General features: G+C 36.6%; 2 protein-coding genes across 3 annotated transcripts; both read right to left on the reverse strand.

Annotated features, from left to right (window-relative positions):
• Positions 1-934: 934 nt before the first annotated feature.
• LOC128208153 (26S proteasome non-ATPase regulatory subunit 8-like) lies at positions 935-8,003 on the reverse strand. Its single transcript, XM_052911559.1, has 8 exons — positions 7,894-8,003; positions 4,967-5,039; positions 3,593-3,695; positions 3,138-3,231; positions 2,685-2,783; positions 2,160-2,233; positions 1,845-1,956; positions 935-1,301 (listed from the first exon to the last, which is right to left on the reverse strand). Exons 1-8 carry the CDS (start codon positions 7,999-8,001, stop codon positions 1,167-1,169), a joined length of 798 nt encoding a protein of 265 aa, XP_052767519.1. The 5' UTR covers positions 8,002-8,003; the 3' UTR covers positions 935-1,166.
• A 3,851-nt stretch (positions 8,004-11,854) lies between these two features.
• Positions 11,855-20,263, reverse strand: LOC128207426 (kynurenine 3-monooxygenase-like). Of its 2 annotated transcripts, none has more exons than XM_052910330.1 (12): positions 20,085-20,263; positions 17,762-18,019; positions 17,592-17,640; positions 16,545-16,632; positions 16,036-16,204; positions 13,693-13,886; positions 13,484-13,541; positions 13,231-13,320; positions 13,057-13,114; positions 12,788-12,870; positions 12,442-12,543; positions 11,855-12,275 (listed from the first exon to the last, which is right to left on the reverse strand). In XM_052910330.1, exons 1-12 carry the CDS (start codon positions 20,115-20,117, stop codon positions 12,072-12,074), a joined length of 1,386 nt encoding a protein of 461 aa, XP_052766290.1. In that variant the 5' UTR covers positions 20,118-20,263; the 3' UTR covers positions 11,855-12,071. The 2 variants fall into 2 exon arrangements, with proteins under 2 accessions (XP_052766290.1, XP_052766291.1); XM_052910331.1 differs by lacking the exon at positions 20,085-20,263 and adding an exon at positions 19,364-19,428.
• Between the last annotated feature and the right edge of the window lie 632 nt (positions 20,264-20,895).

Consider the following 20,895-nt stretch of genomic DNA (forward strand, 5'->3'; position numbering starts at 1 on the left):
AGGAGTGGTTTGCCAAATTGTGGGTACACTTGAATCACAACTTCATGTTTCCAGTAGCTTTAAATGCCTGTTTAACAAGTTTTTGAAGTTGTTCTCAAACATCTGTAAATTTGTGCCCTTACATGAACTATCAGTGACCTCCATGTGTAGTGATCTTTAAAGAGAATCACCTACTATCATACTACCTTAATGTGTAATATTTAACTAGCAGCATATCAATTCGACCGATTCGCCTTTTTAAGTCTGCTCCTGAACTTTTACTTTTGGTAGATTGATTTCCAATGAATGCATTCATCTTCAAAACAGATTTTAAAACAAGCTTATACACTTTTACTTCATGTCATGATTGCAATATAGGACTTAAAGGTCAAATTCAAATCCATTGTATTGAATAGTCTTATTGTCTACTTTAAGGTATTTGATGTTCAAATCTGTCATTGACAATACGTTATGTTAATTTTTTATGCCTGGCGACCCTTTATTTATCTCATATCATTTGAAAGTTTCTGATCACTTATATGCAATATAAATGAGCTAAATACATTATAAATTTATCCCAGTTCATATTCACCGTTTTATTTCAAGTAAAATAGGATGTTACATGGCATCTTTCATGACAAAAATTCATGTTTGTTAGATTTATTTTGGTATTCTTTTTCACATATTCTTTTCCTACACATTAAATTCTTTCAAATGATAGCAAAATAACATGGGTTCACAAGGCATCCTAAATGCATGTAATAATAGTTGTATAACGGATACAGTTAATACTTTGTCTTTATCTATATCCATCAGGTCCATTTAACATTGAACAATCCTTTTTCACATTTGATAAAATGTCCAAGGCCAAAACAAACTGCGCTATTTCAAAATTATGATTAGTACCAAAGCTGAATTACAGGATCCAAAGGCATAAAGAAGCAAATGAAAACAATAAGTATATGGTGTTTGTATTCAGAAAACATTTTGACAAATACATAAATGCAAAACTAGTCCTGCCACAATGTTTCAGAAATAAATTCCTCATTTAAAATTCGACCATATCATCATTGATGCATCTGAGAACAATTCCACGTTTTTACTACAGTAAATATAAGTATGTGTGGTTCGAATAAATAAATGAGCGCATTCACACAATCTCGTACACAATGTTTGACAAGCAAGTCCTAGACAATCATTTCGAGTTCCCGTGCGTACATGATAGTCTGTTCAGCCAGGGTTTTGGCTGGTATTACATCATCCGTGTCTTTCTCTTCCTGAGCAAAGTAGAAAAATCCATCAGTCTTTAGGTCCCACTTCCGCTGAAATGGAATAAGGGATCATGAGTACTGAAAATAACATGAATGGGGCAGAATTTTACACTAAAGTGTTCTTGTGGAGATTTCCCTATATATGTAGGTGAAGTTTGAAAATATATTTTACAGAATGGTACACATGACAAAAAAAAACAGCAACAATAATATTTACACTGTTAGTGGCAATGCAGGCAATAAAATCAGGTATGAGTTGCTTTAGCTAACTAGAACATTGCAAATAAGATGTGTTGCCTGTCGGAAGTTCCCATCATTTTATTCAGTTAATGTCACTATGACCTTGGCCTTTTACTCCAAAGTCACCTATTGACCATGCCTAATGAGCTCATCTCTACGCCAAATTGTCTAAAAGTTGATTGGAAAGGAAAGTTAGATGCCACCAAACAAAGCAATCCATAAATGAGTACCATGCTTCGCAGACGACACAAAAACCTGTGAAGATTGCATTGCACTCAACTATGTGAATGTGTGCCAAAATAATTAAATTTCTATTTTTTTTAAATTTAACAAATTAGGAAATCACAATTGTACCTGTTGTGCGTATTCCTTCATCTGTTTTACAGAATCGTAGAACAACATCCGGGCTGCTTCATTCAGGGCTATCTTCTCATATGCCTTCTCAATACAACCAGCAATCTCATTCCTGGTTTCAAAGGTGTACAAATAAAAGCTCTATTTAATCATGATTGAATGATGGAAATAAGATGATTATAAAACTTCAATAAATGTTAGTAAGAGGGTACAGTTAACATAAGCAGTCTCTTTGCTTACCATGTGATTACTGTATAAACTGTTTTTTGAAAGAGATGCACAAAACAAACTTCATATATTCAAGCTTGGTAATACCTTATTGTGTTCAGTAAAATGTCGATGAAGAAATTGTAGTTATCAGCAGGAACATTTCCTCTAGCCAGAAAAACCTGGAAGATAATAGAATGCATATCCTGTTAAACATAATGAAAGTCAAATTTAAAGCATCGACTCAGTTAAGTTCTTTTCCTGATGTAAATTCTCAATCTAAAATTGATGTGATACTGTAATTTGATGGCACAGCCCTCAATAATTTCAAGTGTGTATAACAAAACAATACATTGAATTTGAGGTCCATTCTGCAAGTTTTTACTCTCTTTTTTCCAATGGCTTTATGATATTGAATATACTTGTTATCATGTAAATAATTATTTGTGAAACAAACCTGGTAAGTCCCTATTTTTAAATGTAGCTGTGCTTTGAAATGCTGTACCCTAGGTACCTTGTTATAGCTGCCTTCCATCAAGTACTGCTCCATGGAGACGGGATGTTTGATGTAGATGTTGTTCTTGAACTCCTTTACAGACTGTTCCATTATTATACACAGGTAGAGTAACCTACCTTGTTATAGCTGCCTTCCATCAAGTATTGCTCCATGGAGACGGGATGTTTGATGTAGATGTTGTTCTGGAGCTCCTTTACAGGCAGTAGCTCAAGCTCCTGAAATACATGGTACACCAGACATCAGGGACAGAAAAAGTGCTGCTAAGAATAATACAGTATACATAAATAGCTTTGGTTTTACATTCAGATGGATTTCAATTAACATCTTTCCGAATCCTATGGTCCAAATTCTGTGGTGTATATGCAAGAAGGCAAAAAATACATGCTTCTTTCTTCTATTTTCATAATGTTGGGTTTTCATAGTGAAAGCATTAAACAGTGATGATGATTATTATTATTTGAAAGCAAGAACAAATAAAATTGGCAGAATGGACAAAAGTAGCCAACTATTGTAAGACATTTTGTCAGAATGGACAGAAGCACTATCCATTTATTCCAAAGAGAACATACTGTGTGAAATTCTGCTACTCTGTTCTGTGCAAGAAGGCAGAGGAGATTCAAACCCAGCAACTGGTACTTGTATGTGGACTCGGGGAGGTTATCTCTGCAATAAATACCATATGTTTAACATAAAACATAATAAACAGTGACACAAAGTCGAACTTACTTTAAACCATTATCAATTGTATGAAAATGTCACAGGTTCAATATAATTGGGGGCCATGTTATCAACGAACACATAAAAAAATCGAATAAACCAACTGACCAAATTGCTCTAAGTTTTGAAATAAATACAACTACTACTCAAAAACATTGAGGTGCGAAAAAGCGATCAAATGATAAAGGCATTGATAATATATCTGAAATGTCATTAAAGCTTCTTTTAGTCTTTTTAAGACTAGATCAGGGAATAAAATAGTACTACTAAGTTACTAAAAGGGGACAATTTGTATAGGAAATGTTACTTGTAGTCCATGTAGTAGCATTTGAGCTGTGCCATGTATCTTTCAAATGCTGGGATGTCTTTCTTAGCTATGGCCCACTGTGCCCCAACTTCAAGGATATCTCCTGCAGTGACAAAACACATGTCCTTATTCATCCTTTTCTACATTCTCATGTTTATTTTCAGAAAATTAAGCCCTTATATTTTGTTCATAATGTAAATTGTTACAATTGATTTTCCCAAGTACCCTGAAGAATTGGACAGAAGCGCATTTCTGTATCCACTCTTGAAAAGACATGTTTACAAATGGGAGGAGGCACAAGCAAATTAAAAGTAATTTAAGAAATAAAACATACTTGTAAAACTCTTCAGATTTATATGCTCAAGGATTGACTGCACTGAACTGGAAGTGGGATGAGTTGGTTAAACTTATCTTGACATGTCAGGGTTCGAATTTAGACTCGCATACTCGCAAAATGCAAGCGATATTTGCAAATTGGGAGTGACTTTTATTCATGCTCGCAAAATTCTGCGAGTGGCTGTTTCTAGACCACAAATGTTGAAAGGAAAGTAGAATAAACATGAACTTAACTCCTCTACGTAGTCGAGTGTAAACAGCCTATAAGTGGCATGTTTACACTACCAGTATAAAGAAGACTGTACGGAGTCACGCTCTAGTAAGTTTTCAAAAATAGAACAAAATTTAATTGGAAAAAGCTGAGTTTTATCTCAAATCTATCCGGGATGCTTCGAGACGTGCATAATGGAAATGACGTAAACACCTAGCTCAATTTTTTCCTAAATTTAGCGCTTTCGTGCCCTATGTAAACCCCATCAACCTTTGAATATATTTCCTCCCAACTGTCAAAGTGAATAGACTTCGTCGATCGATATATTTCGTGTTCCAAAGCATCCACGCTACATTTACTGTTGCTTTTATTTATTTTAAATTTATAACGTTATTGTTTTTAATACATATAGACTTAATGAAATCTGTAGTGTGCTTGCCGAATGGGTATTAATCGATGGTGAGGGTAAATATACAAAGTGAACAAATTATTGGACAGCTTTGTTATCGAAAAGCGGAAGTCAACTGATGAGTCTTTCCGTACCCCCCACAAAGAATAAGCCATCAACAAGTTCTAGTAGTCGAGTCACTCAAGATTGATACTTTTTAATATTCATAATGTCTTAGATGTAAATTTCTACTTTAATTAGACAATATTATAAGGGAATAAAGCGAAAAATAAAATTGCAAGTTGATTTTTCATTTTGCGAGTTGCCTCAAAAAGCACTCGCATGTTTTTAACAATTAAACACTGATGTATGCTTGTATACCAAAGAACAGTGCTTCCATTTCACAACTAAATAGTATAAAAAGTATTATAACACTTACTTGCCACCAATAATTCTTGTTTTGATGGTGCTGCTTCATCTGTGGGCAGGAAGGAGACTTGGGTAAGGGCAATCTGAAAGCATTTAGTTCAAATAATAAACTTTAACATCATCAATTCTTGAATGTCAAAACCTTCAAAAAGTTGATGGTGTAATCATTTTTATTTTTGAGTATACATATAGCTTATTACTTCCACCTTCAAACTATTGAACTGCAGTGGTAGGATGCTCTTGACAAGTAGATGACCCTAAATGATTTGGGGACCACTAGGACAAGGTCAACAGTCTCATGGAAACTTGCCAATACAATAACCAAGTTGGTCAATATTCAATGCATTTCTTCCAAAAAAAACATCACTCCACATCCTTCTTACAAAACTCTGCTCATGGTCATCATGTTTGACATACATCTCTTGTTTCTTATAATCTACCAGAAGATGTAGATCTCATACCCTTTTTTCAAAAGACTCTCATGATTTGTTGAGATACAAAATAACAAATATCAGGGGCGATATTACAGACATTCTCAATTCTCGATATTACAGACATTCTCAATTCCGAGTCAAGACTCGGAATACACTATTATTTAATAACAAAGAATCATCAATATTGCATTCGTTTTACAAAAATAAATGTTAGTTTCAAATAGTTGTAGAATTTATCAAATTTCATCATCAAATTAATCATGTAGATCTGTCAGACTCAGAGTAATCACAATGCTTACAGATTATTTTTTCGGATGCATTTATATAAAGGCCATACAGAACATTTAAGTACCTGTGTTTATTGCTTATTAAAGTGAAACACTATACTACTTATGAAATTTAAATGAAAATCAAATATGAATATTGCAATAGCTGGGTGCCTGAATGTCGATGATTTCGGATAACCCTCACTACGACTACAAGTCAATAAACGTTGAATAAGTACACCAAATTTATTTGGCTTTAAAACTATTGAGCCCCTTCTAGATCTTTAAATACCCAAGTTCGTCTCCTTAGCAGTATACACTGAGCCGGTAGTTCAGACAAATTAAGCAGACTCCGACCAGTCTGTTTGATACAGTCCACATTTTACCCAAAAATAAAGTGAAATATAGGTTTTGTCTTGATGTCAGACACACATTCATATTGAATTATTGATGTTTATTAAATATATCAATGCTATAAATCATAAGGGTTTTGAAATCAAATAAGTGTCAGTGATTTTTTTTCGTCAAATTTAACGCTGAATAACGGCTGTTTCCCCTCGGCGAAAATCGTCCAATTTTCCCAAAAAATAGTCATATTTTCCCAAAAAAAGGTAATCAATTCCCCTCAGAAATGAATAAAAAATACAAATATGAATTGTGCTTTTTGTTTTTATTTCGTAAAACAATGCATTTTAAAAACGTTGCGAACACGCAACAATAGCAGGAACCGGTTCGATCCGGGATAGGGCCCGTGAAATACACCGTTTCTGATTATCATCACCAAGACGCAGGTTATTTGTCTTATGACACTGATCAATAAGTTTACGATTTTCAACGTTTTGACTTCAATTTTCCGGCAAACAATAACAAATGTAAGTGATATATAGCATTACCTTATAGCAAAATGTAACATTCAACTTAAAAGTTTAATCATAAATATGTCACATAATAGCAAATACTACGTTAAAAGACTCAACAAAAGTGATGTCAAGTCAATGCCAAAAATTACAACTTTCCTGATAGTAACTGCAATTAAAGAGATTGTATTATGCTCAAAGTACAATGTTTTTTTGTTACTTATGTATGATTTTAGTGTAACTTTGTTTATTGTGTATTTTAAGATCTTGCATTTAATAACCATATCACAAGACCAGAAAGCTGAAATTGCAATTTGTTTGGTGAGAAAGTGATAATGCTTAATAGGGATCATTTGGCACAAAAATCATGTTTTACATGTTTTGATGATAGTAACTGTCATTAAAGAAAGTTCAAAACAGTTTTAATAGGTGTCTTTGATACTGGTTCTTTTAAATGACTATTTTAATGTTCATTGTATTTTCCAAATTTTGGGAATTAACGCGCTTATTTTCCCAATTGTGCACAGGCAGCTGTTACGTTGACAGAACCACCCTATGGCCACCCCCCTCTAAAAAAAAAAAATATTAAAAAAAAAAAATTCAAGACCAAAAATGATTGGAACATGATCATTTATCATAAAAACCAATGAAATGGAAGGAATGGAATTAATTTATCTGTACACTGGAGCATAAAATAACTTCAAAAGGACTGTGATTAGTACTGTTTACACAGGGAAAATTGAAGATTTGAATTTGCTGTACTCTTTCCGATTAAAGAAAAACTCGAGAATTGGACATTGAATTATGCTTGTTTGTCTAAAGACAATATAGTTATACCAACATATCGCACACCATTTTAAAGGTAATTGACTCTTCTTTCCATGTCACTTATTTAGAAATGGATTGTTTATATGTTGGTTGAGAAATTTGCATAAAACTGGACTCTATCGTGAATTCGGGTAAGTTTGAGTTACATACCTTGTTTCTTTTTTGTATTTCAAAGACACTTAATATCTTCAGATATGTTGTTTATCTCATTGTATGTACCCAAAATGGTTATAAACAACATTTAAGTGACAAACAATGATCCAGATGCCTGTGGTCTCTGTCACAGAACATAATAAAGTTTCAGAAAATGTACAACTTCAATTTGACATAGGGTGGGTCCTGTCAACATAACTGCTGCCTGTGAATTGTAAAGCCACAGGTAGTTTTGAAAATTTAAATAAAAATCACTGAGTTTTAGAAATGCCTCTTTGCATGTAAAAATAATCATGTCGCGAAAATAGGTAACGTGACAAAGCGGTTCCGATTCGGCATCAATTAAAATGAAAAGTACAAAATATTGAAACAAATCATGGAAGATGTCTATACAGATACCTTTAATTTTGATAACAATTCACCACATCGATCGAGATTAGCCGGTTTCTTGTCCCATTCTCGCTTTAAACTTTGATACATAATCACTATTTCTTTCAAGGAAGCCATTGTTGTTTCTGTTATTGTGAAATCAGCAAACGGTTACTCACAACTTATTTGGTGATATTTTTTTCTGCAGTGTAATTGTTGAATTATAGATCTGAGGTTTGGGGATTTGAGGCTAGTTCTAAATTGTAAATATTCAGCATATTTGAATCTTATTTTACCGAAAAATTAATCAACATCCTACAGTATATAGGGTTCGTTGCAAAAGGACAAATCAAATCACTGAAAATCCTGAACGACTGCATGCATGGATAGAGCGAAGGATCCAATTATAAAACATATTAACTATATTCCTAATAAAAAATCCACCAAGGCTTGAAGCACTACATCATTTTTGTATATAATATCACTATCGGCATGCAGACATCAGATATATAATCATAGCCGCTATATGTGACACATTAGATACATAAAAAAAAAATCAATTAATCAATATCAATTGACCTTTTCCGTAATGTGCTATTACTCCCGATGCGAGCTCGGCATTATTTGTCCATGGGCTATTGAACAATGCATATTATCGGATGTTTAACATAGCGCCGTTGGAAATAAATCACACCATTTTTATTCGTTATAAAAACCCTTGGCCTCAAAATTATAGCGTGGAAATTGCTGTTTACCTCAAAATCAAAATATTTGTTTGGGAATCAGCCATGGATGAAATACTATTGATATATTGATATACGGAGATGGTTTATGTCATGTTTAAAAATATTGTCAACAAGCGCTAGAAAATAACGTACAAGTACGACTTTAGTTGTCAGTGACAGTTAACCCGTGACCAAGCTCTGCCGGAAGTTACATGTATTGCAGCCAATCGAGGCTAAGACGAAGAAGAAGTTCAGAATGTCTTCCTGCGGTCACTATATATGGTTATATTCCGGTGATGAGAAGTGACTTACAGGTCACAAGCCCATTGTTATTGTTATTTGATATGTTATGTGTTTGTTTGTTATTCATGTCGAAAAATAGCTTATTGAGCTCATATTTCTTGTAAACACATACCAGACTTTAAATAAAGATTCATGTTTCTCCCACCTCAGATAAGTAGATCCAATAATTTAACCATGCTAGATAGTCTTATCTTGCCCACGGGCGGAGATAAAATGCCCGGATGGAACTCCTTTTACCACATTATAATTACCTCCCTTGTTGAAGACTGTCGTCAGTAGCACCAAGGAAATCTTGTCTTATGGTAATATTTAGAACGCTAATTAATTATTTCTCGCTTCAAATGTCACCATAAAACAGTTTTCAAGCACCATTCAAGAAATAATGCTTTATTCTCCTTAGAACTATTTAAAAAGATCGATTTGACTATTAACATTTACTGGATCATTGCGCGCATATCCATGACAACCACGTGCTATCGCATATCCATACGCAATTATTTTCACTAAGCACAAAAGAGTTCCAGGAAAAAAATACATTTTTACTTAATTTTGTTTAACTGAGGTGGGAGAAAAAGCAGATCTACCAACGCCGCTCGTGTAAGATAGGTTCATCCCGACCCTAGCGCAGGGTGTTTTGCGGAAACTCAGTAAACGTCGTTTCCGCAAAACACCCTACGCTCGGGTCGGAATGAACTTATCTTACACTGTCGGCCATGGAAGATACTTATAATCTTGTATCTTGCGTATAGTTTGGATCTCTTTTAGTAGCTATAAATTATTTCAATGATTTTCAATCTACATATTGGTGACAAAACATTTCTTTTCTTTTCTTCTTTCGGTTTCACATGAAAGGATGAGGTATTAAGGAGTATGATGATATACATCGATTTAACTATAAATTATTAAATGCAAGTCACCATAACCTAAAACGAAACCAAATTATTTTTCGGCCGAAGTAGTCAAGAAAACCAATATCGGTATAAACTGTATAGCTCTAGACATTTTGAGTTAACAATTCTACCGATTTTAACCGTTACATCCATAGTACTATTAAAAGGCCATGGTGATATTACATGCTATGCTAGGTGATGGTGTTGTAATATAACGCTTCTGGTCCAGGATCATTGCTAGTAAAAAACAATTTTTGTTCCCAGCCCTAATTCATACATTCACATAAAGATATTTAAATTTTGAAAATATATTGATATGCACCAGCATATGTACGGTTGTGTTAGAAAAATATGCACTTACCTTAATTCTTTGTATAATATGTATTGTTGTTGTTATCGGTCAATGGCAAATCACACAAGAAACTAGCAACGCCCCGACATTCCAGGCGCGCCAGCCTTGTTTGAATTTTGCCACCGCCGAGTGAGCAATCATTCCACAGGGATGAAAGTTATTACAAATGCTACACAAAGCTATCTACATTTATTTTATTCAGATTTCATTGCTCACAAACCTGATAAACTTGGGTAAAGACACAGAAAATCAGACGTGAATATCCACGTGTTCATGTAGAGAAGATTGTTTATTCACTTTTTCAATAGTTCACGATCTATGACGACGCCATCTTGGATTGGCTGTCAGCCAATATTTTTGGGTCATTATATTGTACTCAATATATTGTTACGACCCATTGATAAAAAAGAGAATGCACTGGACCAGGGGCTACTTACCTGTGTATAGAAAGTATGCTATATCTATATCCCGCACATACATATATTAAAATGGAAAATAAATCGGGCGAGGGCCGATTTACAAGAAAAATAAAAATAGAATAAAAAAAATAATAGATAAATAAAATAAAAATAATCAATTATATATTATTATTATTATTATTATTATCATTATTATCTTTTTTTTTTAACAACCATAGTTACCCTCTCTATATAAGTACATGAACATTTAAAAAAACATAAAGGGTAATCAAGTTATGTCAACGCACTCTCTGGTCTTGAAGAAGCTTCAATAATTAAATAGTGAGGCAATAGTCGGGCATCGACAACAAAGTGGTCAGTTCATATATATTAGAAATAGAAAAACGTATAGTGTGCGAAAAGTCCTGTTCTCACAAAACTTTCTTGTCAATGAACTGAGTGCGAGTCTTGCCCATCTTTAAAAAAAAATACCATTCTTACACGTAAATGTTTTTTAAAGATACAATGCAATATCAAATTTACAACTGTAGTTAAGACTAGAGAAATGAAACCATATCCAATAGTTAGAGCTGTGGGACCACTCTAGATGTCATTCATCGCAGGTTTCGTGGAACTTTGGGTACAAAATTACTCCTTTGGCGATTATCCCGTCAACCGATGGGAGTAAAACTCCCCCTTTGGATTTCGAAATTCTGTTTTAGTCACACTAGGGGATGTGACGGGGTCAAGCCACAATGCAGCCATTATAGGGCGCGGGCAGACCTTCAGAAACTCAACAACAACATGAGAAGTGACATCTATAAATGGTGTTTATGGCAGATAGTAAGCCATGTTGACCAGCATTTGACAAAAAAAAACGCGAATCGGAAGTGTCGCCCGTCGGGAGCGCCCATTTTTGTTCAAGTAAATGTCATACAATTGACCCGATAATCGATATGGAATATCTGGCATACCAACGACTCTACACAAAGAAGTTCGAAAGTTGATGTTTTTTCACTGGAAACCAAAGCGAACAAATTTAATAATAAAGTTCATCATGACCTTGACCTTTGACTATAATCACTTCTTATCTAGATTTGTAAGTTATAAATAAATCCGTCTGGCATAAACCATAACTGCAAAACTGTGGAACCTTGGCTGTGTACACATATATAAAGATCCGTTGATAGACTTACTCATTGAGTAAGCTCAACTATTTGTCCGTCAACTGCTTTGGAAGTTAGAGACACCAGACTTCCCCAAAGTGCCCCTTTAGACACTATTTAAATACAAAAAAAAATATGCTTTTTATTGGGGGTTTTATTTACGCATATGGCATTATCTACAAGCATAATATTTCTTTCATAAACAAACATGTTTTGGAATGAAACAATGCAGAAACAAAAGAAATTGAGCAAACAATGCATCCGTTCATTCCCTGAATAGTTTGTAAACAACAAGTTAAAAGCAAATAAACTTTGGCGTCTTGCAGTTGATTTCGTTTGTTTTCAGCTAACAAGTAACATGAGTGGCGTAAAAATTAAATCCATGTTGGTCGCAGGCGTTCCACCAATTGCTGAATCGTCTCTGACACAGGGGCGTCCAAAAGTCTGGTCCTGGTAGCCACGCAGTAGCCGAGGGCGGCCATGGCGGGGACGCTCATGTACAACGCCCGCCGGATGAGGCGGTCCTGCCACTCCTTGTTAGCAATGCACTGGTGATACCGGGTGCGGGAAAATGACACCTGGAAGTATTTGCATAAATGTTGCAAATTGAAAACAAAAACCATATAACTACACCCAAAAGAACTAATGCATTTCAAACAAAGTGATCAGCAAACAATCTCTGGCGTGAGACGGTCGTGATGTGCCGGCAAAAACATTTTTATCTTATTTTATAACTTTACTAACTGAAGTGTAGAGTGGCATCCACATGTTCGGGAAGAGCCAGTATAGGAAGTTGTCCAGCTTCTTCCTGAGCAGAAAAAGGCGAGAGTTGACGGACTGTCGCATCTGGAACACAACAGTGAAATGTTTTTGTACACCTTTCACAGTAGGAAGGTTTCATGTGTAGTGTAGACGTGTTAATGTTAAATAAATCGGAGTAACATATGTGCACATCTTGCGTTGGTTTCATCTTTTTTTCAAATAAAGGTGGGTTATTTTACATGTAGGGGCGACTATAAATTACCTTTTACAACACATGAATGTTCAACCTAACAACATGAGTCCTTGATTAAATAAAGATACCTCATACCTCTATGTAGTTATAGAATGCGAGGTCGCACATCGCCTTTGCGTCCACCGACCGGACCTCAGTAAACTCCTTTAACGTCGCCGCTGAAACAAAGTCCGGGAAATATAAGAATGTAAATGACCACAAAATTCCCTATGTAAATGAATGTATTATGAAACTAACTGAACGGGGTGCTGCCTTCAGTGACACAGTGACACCGCTTATCGCAGAATATATCATTTTGAAATCAGATTTAATAATTAATAACGTCGGTAAGTTAACAATCTCACCAATGTCATTATTGTGTTTGCTCAGAATGTCATCAAAGACCACGCAATCTTCAAAACCCTGAAAATAAAACAGTTGCCATTAATAATAACAACTCCAAGCAAAGGTTTCAATATACGTAACATGTGAAACGTCAGTGTGATATAATGTGTACTATGAATGCATGTGGGTCTTACGCAGTTCATGCCCTGACCGTAGAAAGGCACCATGGCGTGGGCGGCGTCCCCCATGATCACCGCCCTGTCTTTCACGTGGTATGGAGAACACTAAAAAAGGAAAGGATATACATGAATATGTGTATGCGCTTGTCAAGCGAATGTTTACGCGATATACGTCTGAAATGTCCTTATAGGGGATTTGTAGTTTAATGTACACTATATTTTTATTTTTCTAGAAATAATGTAACGACGGTGTGAAATATGTCTATACCTTTACTGAAATCAGGGGTAGAGCTTTGCTGGTGGACACCGTCTCCGTAACGTACTTCCTAAGGTAAAAACAAACATACTTTACATATAAATGTAATTAAAACGAAACGGCATTTGTAATCAAGAAGCAACAAAATACTCATAACATAGAAATCCATGGCAATTTTATTTGCTTATTGTCATTTACTCAACAATTCTATAAAGACGTACTCTCCAAGAAGCGGTAGGGAATCCGGAAATTTATCCCGGAAGAAGGCGAGGACGGCTTCGGGTGTGTCAAGCGTCTTGAAGATATCGAAGGGCATGAAGAGAGTGCACGTGTACGTCTTGTCCTGGTTGGGGAGGGCGATCATCATAAACTCGTCCCTCGCCCATATGTGCAGGTAGTTCACCTCCATCGCAAACTAAAACATTTTGTATACGTAGTTGAAACAAGAGCTGTCACAGTATGTGACGAATGCCCCCGAATGTGACATTGACCTACGAACAAGGTCAGTACATGAAAAGTTTATCTTGCCTTTACGTGTCAAATACATATGGCAAGTTATTTTAAATTGCCTCTGAACATAAAAAATACCACCCATACTTGACAACCTACACTGTTATGTCCTTATATTCAGAATACCCTTGTGAATAAACACTTAGTGTATCTTTCACCTTAGAGGTAGGGACATGGGTCTTGCACACGACACCTTGTCTTCGTATGTGGAACACATGTAGCAAGTGATTTTAAAATCTGTCCATACAAGGGAAAGTAACAGCCCTGACACGACAACCTATACTCTATGTCCTTATATGCAGCACTCCATTGTGAATAAACACTAAGTGTGACCTTGACCTTTGAGGTAGGGACACGGGTCTTGCACGCGACACGTCGTCTTGGTATGTGGAACACATGTGTCAAGTTTTTTTTAAAATCTGTCCATACAAGGGAAAGTTACAGCCCGGACACGACAACCTATACTCTATGTCCTTATATGCAGCACTCCATTATGAATAAACACTAAGTGTGACCTTGACCTTTGAGGCAGGGACACGGGTCTTGCACACAACACGTCGTCTTGGTATGTGGAACACATGTGGCAAGTTATTTTAAAATATGTCCATACAAGAGAAAGTTACAGCCCGGACACGACAACCTATACTCTATGTCCTTATAAGTAGCACTCCATTGTAAATAAACTCTAAGTGTGACCTTGACCTTTGAGGTAGGGACACGGGTTTTGCATGCGACACGTCGTCTTGGTATGTGGAACACATTTGGCAAGTTATTTTAAAATCTGTCCATACAAGGGAAAGTTACAGCCCGGACACGACAACCTATACTCTATGTCCTTATATGCAGCACTCCATTGTAAATAAACACTAAGTGTGACCTTGACCTTTGAGGTAGGGACACGGGTCTTGCACGCGACACGTCGTCTTGGTATGTGGAACACATGTGGCAAGTTATTTTAAAATCTGTCCATACAAGAGAAAGTTACAGCCCGGACACGACAACCTATACTCTATGTCCTTATATGCAGCACTCCATTGTGAATAAACACTAAGTGTGACCTTGACCCTTGAGGTAGTGACACGGGTCTTGCAGGCGACACGTCGTCTTGGTATGTGGAACACATGTGGCAAGTTATTTTAAAATCTGTCCATACAAGGGAAAGTTACAGCCCGGACACGACAACCTGTACTCTATGTCCTTATATGCAGCACTCCATTGTGAATAAACACTAAGTGTGACCTTGACCTTTGAGGTAGGGACACGGGTCTCGCACGCGACACGTCGTCTTGGTATGTGGTACACATGTGGCAAGTTATTTTAAAATCTGTCCATACAAGAGAAAGTTACAGCCCGGACACGACAACCTATACTCTATGTCCTTATATGCAGCACTCCATTGTGAATAAACACTAAGTGTGACCTTGACCTTTGAGGTAGGGACACGAGTCTTGCACTCCACACGTCGTCTTGGTATGTGGAACACATGTGGCAAGTTATTTTAAAATCTGTCCATACAAGGGAAAGTTACAGAGACGGACGGACGGACGGACGGACGGACGGACGGACGGACGGTGCGATTTTAATATGCCCACCTTCGGGGGCATAAAAAGAGAACCTGTATGTATGAATCGCAACTTGTATTTTCGAGTATTGCATGTCGAGGACGCAGCACAAGACAGTCGTAACTCATGAACATATCCCTTGATACAGATGTCAAGTACAGCCTATACGAGTCGTTCCAGGGCTGTGTGGAAAAACTACAATGCTATTACCCGATTGACGTACATCATGACCTGATGCATATGTGGAATTATCCTCGTCACCTGATCCGGATACCATGTACAGCTATATGTAGCCGTGCGGGATGATCACTGGGCCTTTTCCCTATTGACCAGTCATGACTTGCTGGCTATGGCAATTAGTAATTACCTTGCTAACTGACCCGGGTTCCCTGTGCAGCTCCATGCAGCCGCGCGGGATGACCAAGGCCTTTACTCATTGGCCAGCTGGGTGTTCAAAAACCTAGATCAGGAGGAAATGCTATTAGTAATCACCTTGTCTCCTGGCGCAGGTTCCATGCACAACTCCATGTAGCCATGTGGGATGAACACCTGCTCGTAGTCGAACAGCGTTTTCTTCATCATCTGTTGGCGGACTCCGGAAAACGCGCCGTCACATCCCACAACTAGGTCCGCGTGCGCCGTCACGTGGCTACCGTCCGACCTGTCGGGATGGACATAAGTACACATGCACTTAGTTGTAATTAATGTTAACTTTAGCAGGAAAGCATTTTTCTTGTAGATTTAGTAGAGATATTCAGAAGGAATTACCATAATTTAAGATACACATGCAGTCAAAACTCGCTTTTTCTAAGAAGTTGGGACCTCGTGATATACTTATATATTTGATATAACCGAGATACAAAACATGTCTAACTTACCCCGCACATAACCAGAACATCGAGCTTACAGAGTTCGTTAGCGAGTAACTCGAAATTAAAAAATCCTTGAAAGCAACATAGTAGTACTTGTGTCCAACTGACATCGTCCTTAACATTACCTACTTTGAAAATGTGATCCTTCCAGCGTTAAAGTCACATGCCACGATTTTGTGTTCGAAATGCATCTCTACATTCGGCAACTTCTCAGCTTCTGAAAGATCAAACCCCATTTATCAACACTGTAAAATGGAATTCTAGAAGTCTATATTTCTCCCATGAAACTCCCTTTTAATGGTCATCACACTGTAATTACCTCCCTTGTTGAAGACTGTCGTCTGTAGCATCATAGAAACCTTGTTTTGTGGCAATATTTAGAATGCTAATTAATTATTTCTCGCTTCTTATGTAACCATATTTTTTTTTTCACGCAGCTTCCAAGAAATAATGCTTCACTCCTCAGAACTATTTATTTGACTATTAACATAATCTGAATCACTGCACGCATATCCATGACAACCCCGAATTATCCCGTATCCATATCAGTACGCATTTATTTTCACAACGTACAAAAGAGTTACAGCAAAAATAAGATTTTTACTTGATTTTGTTTGACTGAGGTGGGAGAAAAGGCATCTAACACCCTGCGTTCGGGTCGGGATGAACCTATCTTACTCTCTCGGCCATGGAAGATACTTATAATCTCCGTCATTTTTTTCTCTACCTTTTTGTGTGCTTGTGTGTGGGGGGATTTCGTGTTCTATAATAGTGTTCGTGTCCTAAAGTTGACCTTTTCAACGTTTCTCACGTTGCCGACATTTGAACTTTAACACTCAAACTTTTGAGTTTCAAATTATACAAATATAAGAAGTTATACAGGACTTGGCGTTAGTAGGGGTGTGAGAGAGGGGCGCGGCTTTGGACCATATTACTTTCTCCCCAAACCAAAAAAGAGAGTTTTAAATGTAATTACGGTGGTTGGAAGCTCCTTCCCCAAGGAAATATTGACCATTTATAGTCTGAAACGGCCGTCTTCCGGTGTATTTTTTTCATAATGTTCTCCGAAATTGACACAATCAAGATCACTTGGTCTATTTTAGGCATGGCACTCCCTTCCCCTTCCCCCCCCCCCCCCCCCCCCCGATCTACTAGTGGTTCTATACATGTACGTACGTGTCAAGAGGAGCTCATTTAAATGTCGCCGGTCAACCGACATAATGAACTGAAATAAAAAGAAGAAAGAAAAGATAGTCGATTCACAGTATGGGCAAAACTCTGTTAACAAGAAATACATAACATTTTCGATCGTGCAGCTACAAATTTCCCTTTCTGATAGACGGTACCTGGTCTGCTTTGCCGTAAGGAATGGGCCGGCGCGTTCCGTCCAGATCGTGTATCATACGGGCGTACATGGGTATCCCCGTGGATATCACGATGTCCTCCAGTCCGACCCTTCGAAGCGCCTCTCGCCCGCGCGTGGACAGCGCCAGATTGATGCTTCGGCCGCGCACCACCTCCATATCCCGGATGTCCTGTCGCATTTCGTACACGTCCACCCGAAAACCGCGTTTTGCCATGAAACATGCCTGCAACGCCCCGACCTGGCGATAAACAATAGAATCATTCACAATTCTGTATATTATTGCACAGTATTTCACGGATTAAACACCAAAAGTAATTAAGTAAAATATAGCTTTTGGTGCTCACTCGGTGAAATATTATATTATCTTGCACTGAAACAAACAAATACCCTTTATTTCATACATCGACCGTTACGTAAATACGTGTTGTTAAAGTAAAAACGGGGACCAGAACCTAATTCATAATATAACGTTTATAAAATAAAACATATTGGTGAGCCTACGACGAGTTCGGCCATCCCTCGACTAGAGCAGCCACGGGACATATGACTACCCTTGCACACCTTGGCGCAGGATAGCATGTATAAGTCAGACATAGTATATCACTTTATTATTATTAATTAAGTGCATGACATACCAATATATAAGGCATAATCACACTTCATGATCATAAATGTACCAAGTTCCCGAATAATTCCTCTTGAACTGGGGAAATAGTTCGCTCCACAAACTTTACATATGTTGTTTATCATGTAAAAATATTGTATAGTACGTATACCATTTTTGGTATCAAATGACCATTGTAAAAGGATATACTTAGAGGTTAATACACAACCTAAATCAATTTTATACTAGTCCTAATTTTATACGTGCATTTGAAAATGAAACAATCAGGAAATTATCCATGTACTTGTTTGATGCTGATTGAGACAGAAACCTATGTTAGTAGCAAGTATTTAAGAATATCGTGCCACTACTAAAATATCTTTTTCTGTTTGTCTGATACATCCCATGTAAGCTTTATGTGTCAACAGTCACGTTGTTTATAATCGTATGTATGCATATGTGTATATCGGCTGGAGGCCTTCATACAATAACTGTTTGAATTGAATTGAATTCAAATGAATACGTCTGTTGACTATGTGTACATATTAAGTTTCAGAACAATCTGTCTAAAACTGTGCCCCAAGTGTGCTCATAGAACGCCCTTACATTTGTTGTGGAACTTAAACGTAATATAATTATTGCTGTGGTTCCCGTTACCAAACCAACCATATTTTTAGGTCCCGACCAAAATTTTTAAAATATACATAAAAATAATATTTCCTTAATATAAACCATGAGGCCAATTATTTGTACAAGGTGATACAGTTAACCTGAATTGTGTTTCTTTCTTGGCAACAGCAATGCCATAATGTATATGTGTGTAAACAATGTAACGATAAACATACTTTGTAACCAATAAAACAATTTTCTAAAATAAGACATATGTTCACCTACTCACCTCAAGTCAAGTCAATATTTGTTTATTGTCGGATTCGATGTAACATTTAAAACAAAAGTTATGTATAGCTTTTTACCGACCTAGCATGTTTTTCAGCATGTACTAGGACCCACAACATTATTCTTGTTTGGCCTAATACAGTTACTTCAATACATGTATACCCTTGCGTAGGCACGAGCACTGAGTATCGAGATGTATGTATTGTCCAACGTCAAGGTACTAAGTCACAGGCCGGGTCGAACTCGTATGGATGAAGGGAAAACGTAACACAAGCTTTGAATGCGAGTATCGAAATAATTCTAACAGTTACATGTTATTAAATATAACGGCACGACGGTTTGCAAACTAGGTACCCCTGACGTAGAATCCGCCTGCCATATGCTGAATCTTAATATTTCGACTTTCGATTTTAAGTCATAACAAGTGTATGAATTGCACGAAGTGATGTGTGAGCGGTTGAGTTATCATGCGTTTAAGGATCAATTGTTACATAAAAATATCAATCCCGATGTAGAAAATTAATGTACACATGCGTTTGCTATCTAATTTAGATTAACCTAATTTGTGTTCTGCCATTTGCTTGTATGTATGTTAAGCTCTTCATATTCTGTATGAGGCAATAAAATAATCAAACAATAACAACATACATCGAAGAAATCTTAACAATTGTCAAATTTATATAACACAAGGAGTCAGCTGTTCCGAGTGTTAAATATTGCAGAAAATGCTCAATGTTACGAAACATATCAATGTTAACTTTTTATTATACAAGGTTAGCAGACGATAAAGAAAAGAAAATACCAGTCCACCGCCAACTATAATCACACTCTTCATATTTCCAAACTGCTGATGCTTAAAAATTCTCTATTCACTGTCAAGTGTATCACATCGTAACAGAAATGGCGTCTAAAGGTCAACGTTTTAAAGGGTCGCACATGTACATCTGTCAGTATTCCGTTCAACTCAACACGATATTGACCATTGACTGCATTGTTTCGCTGATGAAGACTGAGATAAGTTAAAAATGGATTCTACAGTCAAACAATATACATGTGCAGATTTAAAATGTTTTTCATGCCAAGAAATCTTTACCATTTTTTTTCGATTAATAAGGAAACCTCTGAATGCAGAAGCTATGCCTGCATATATATACCTAGCACCATGCAGAATGTTCCAGTCAATGGCTGTGTGCTATAATTCTAAGGATCAATCTTTCTAAATAGTACATGGTTCATAGGTTTAAACGCTTTATTCCAATTTGTTTATTTCAATACTTGTCGAACATAAAACAAATATTTCTATCGTTTTATTATCGACTATATATAGGGATATGTACGTCTTATTATTGACTATAGTACTAGTGTAACTTTGGTATAAATCCTATCAGACCGTGGCTTCAGGGTTTTGCATGGTGTCTTGCAAGATATTTAAAACCTTTTGTTTTGATCGCAATAATGTACAAGACACAATCTATGGTTGATTCGTTATCTTGATAATAACCTAAATTGTAAAAGAAACGATGTCTTGTTCATTTGACTGTAATGAGCATGACATATCATTTAGAAACTTATTCCTCGGTCACTTAAAATCCTACGACTTCAACTTTTAAAAT

The sequence above is a fragment of the Mya arenaria genome, chromosome 11 (genome assembly GCF_026914265.1).
Source record: "Mya arenaria isolate MELC-2E11 chromosome 11, ASM2691426v1".
Lineage (NCBI taxonomy): Eukaryota > Metazoa > Mollusca > Bivalvia > Myida > Myidae > Mya > Mya arenaria.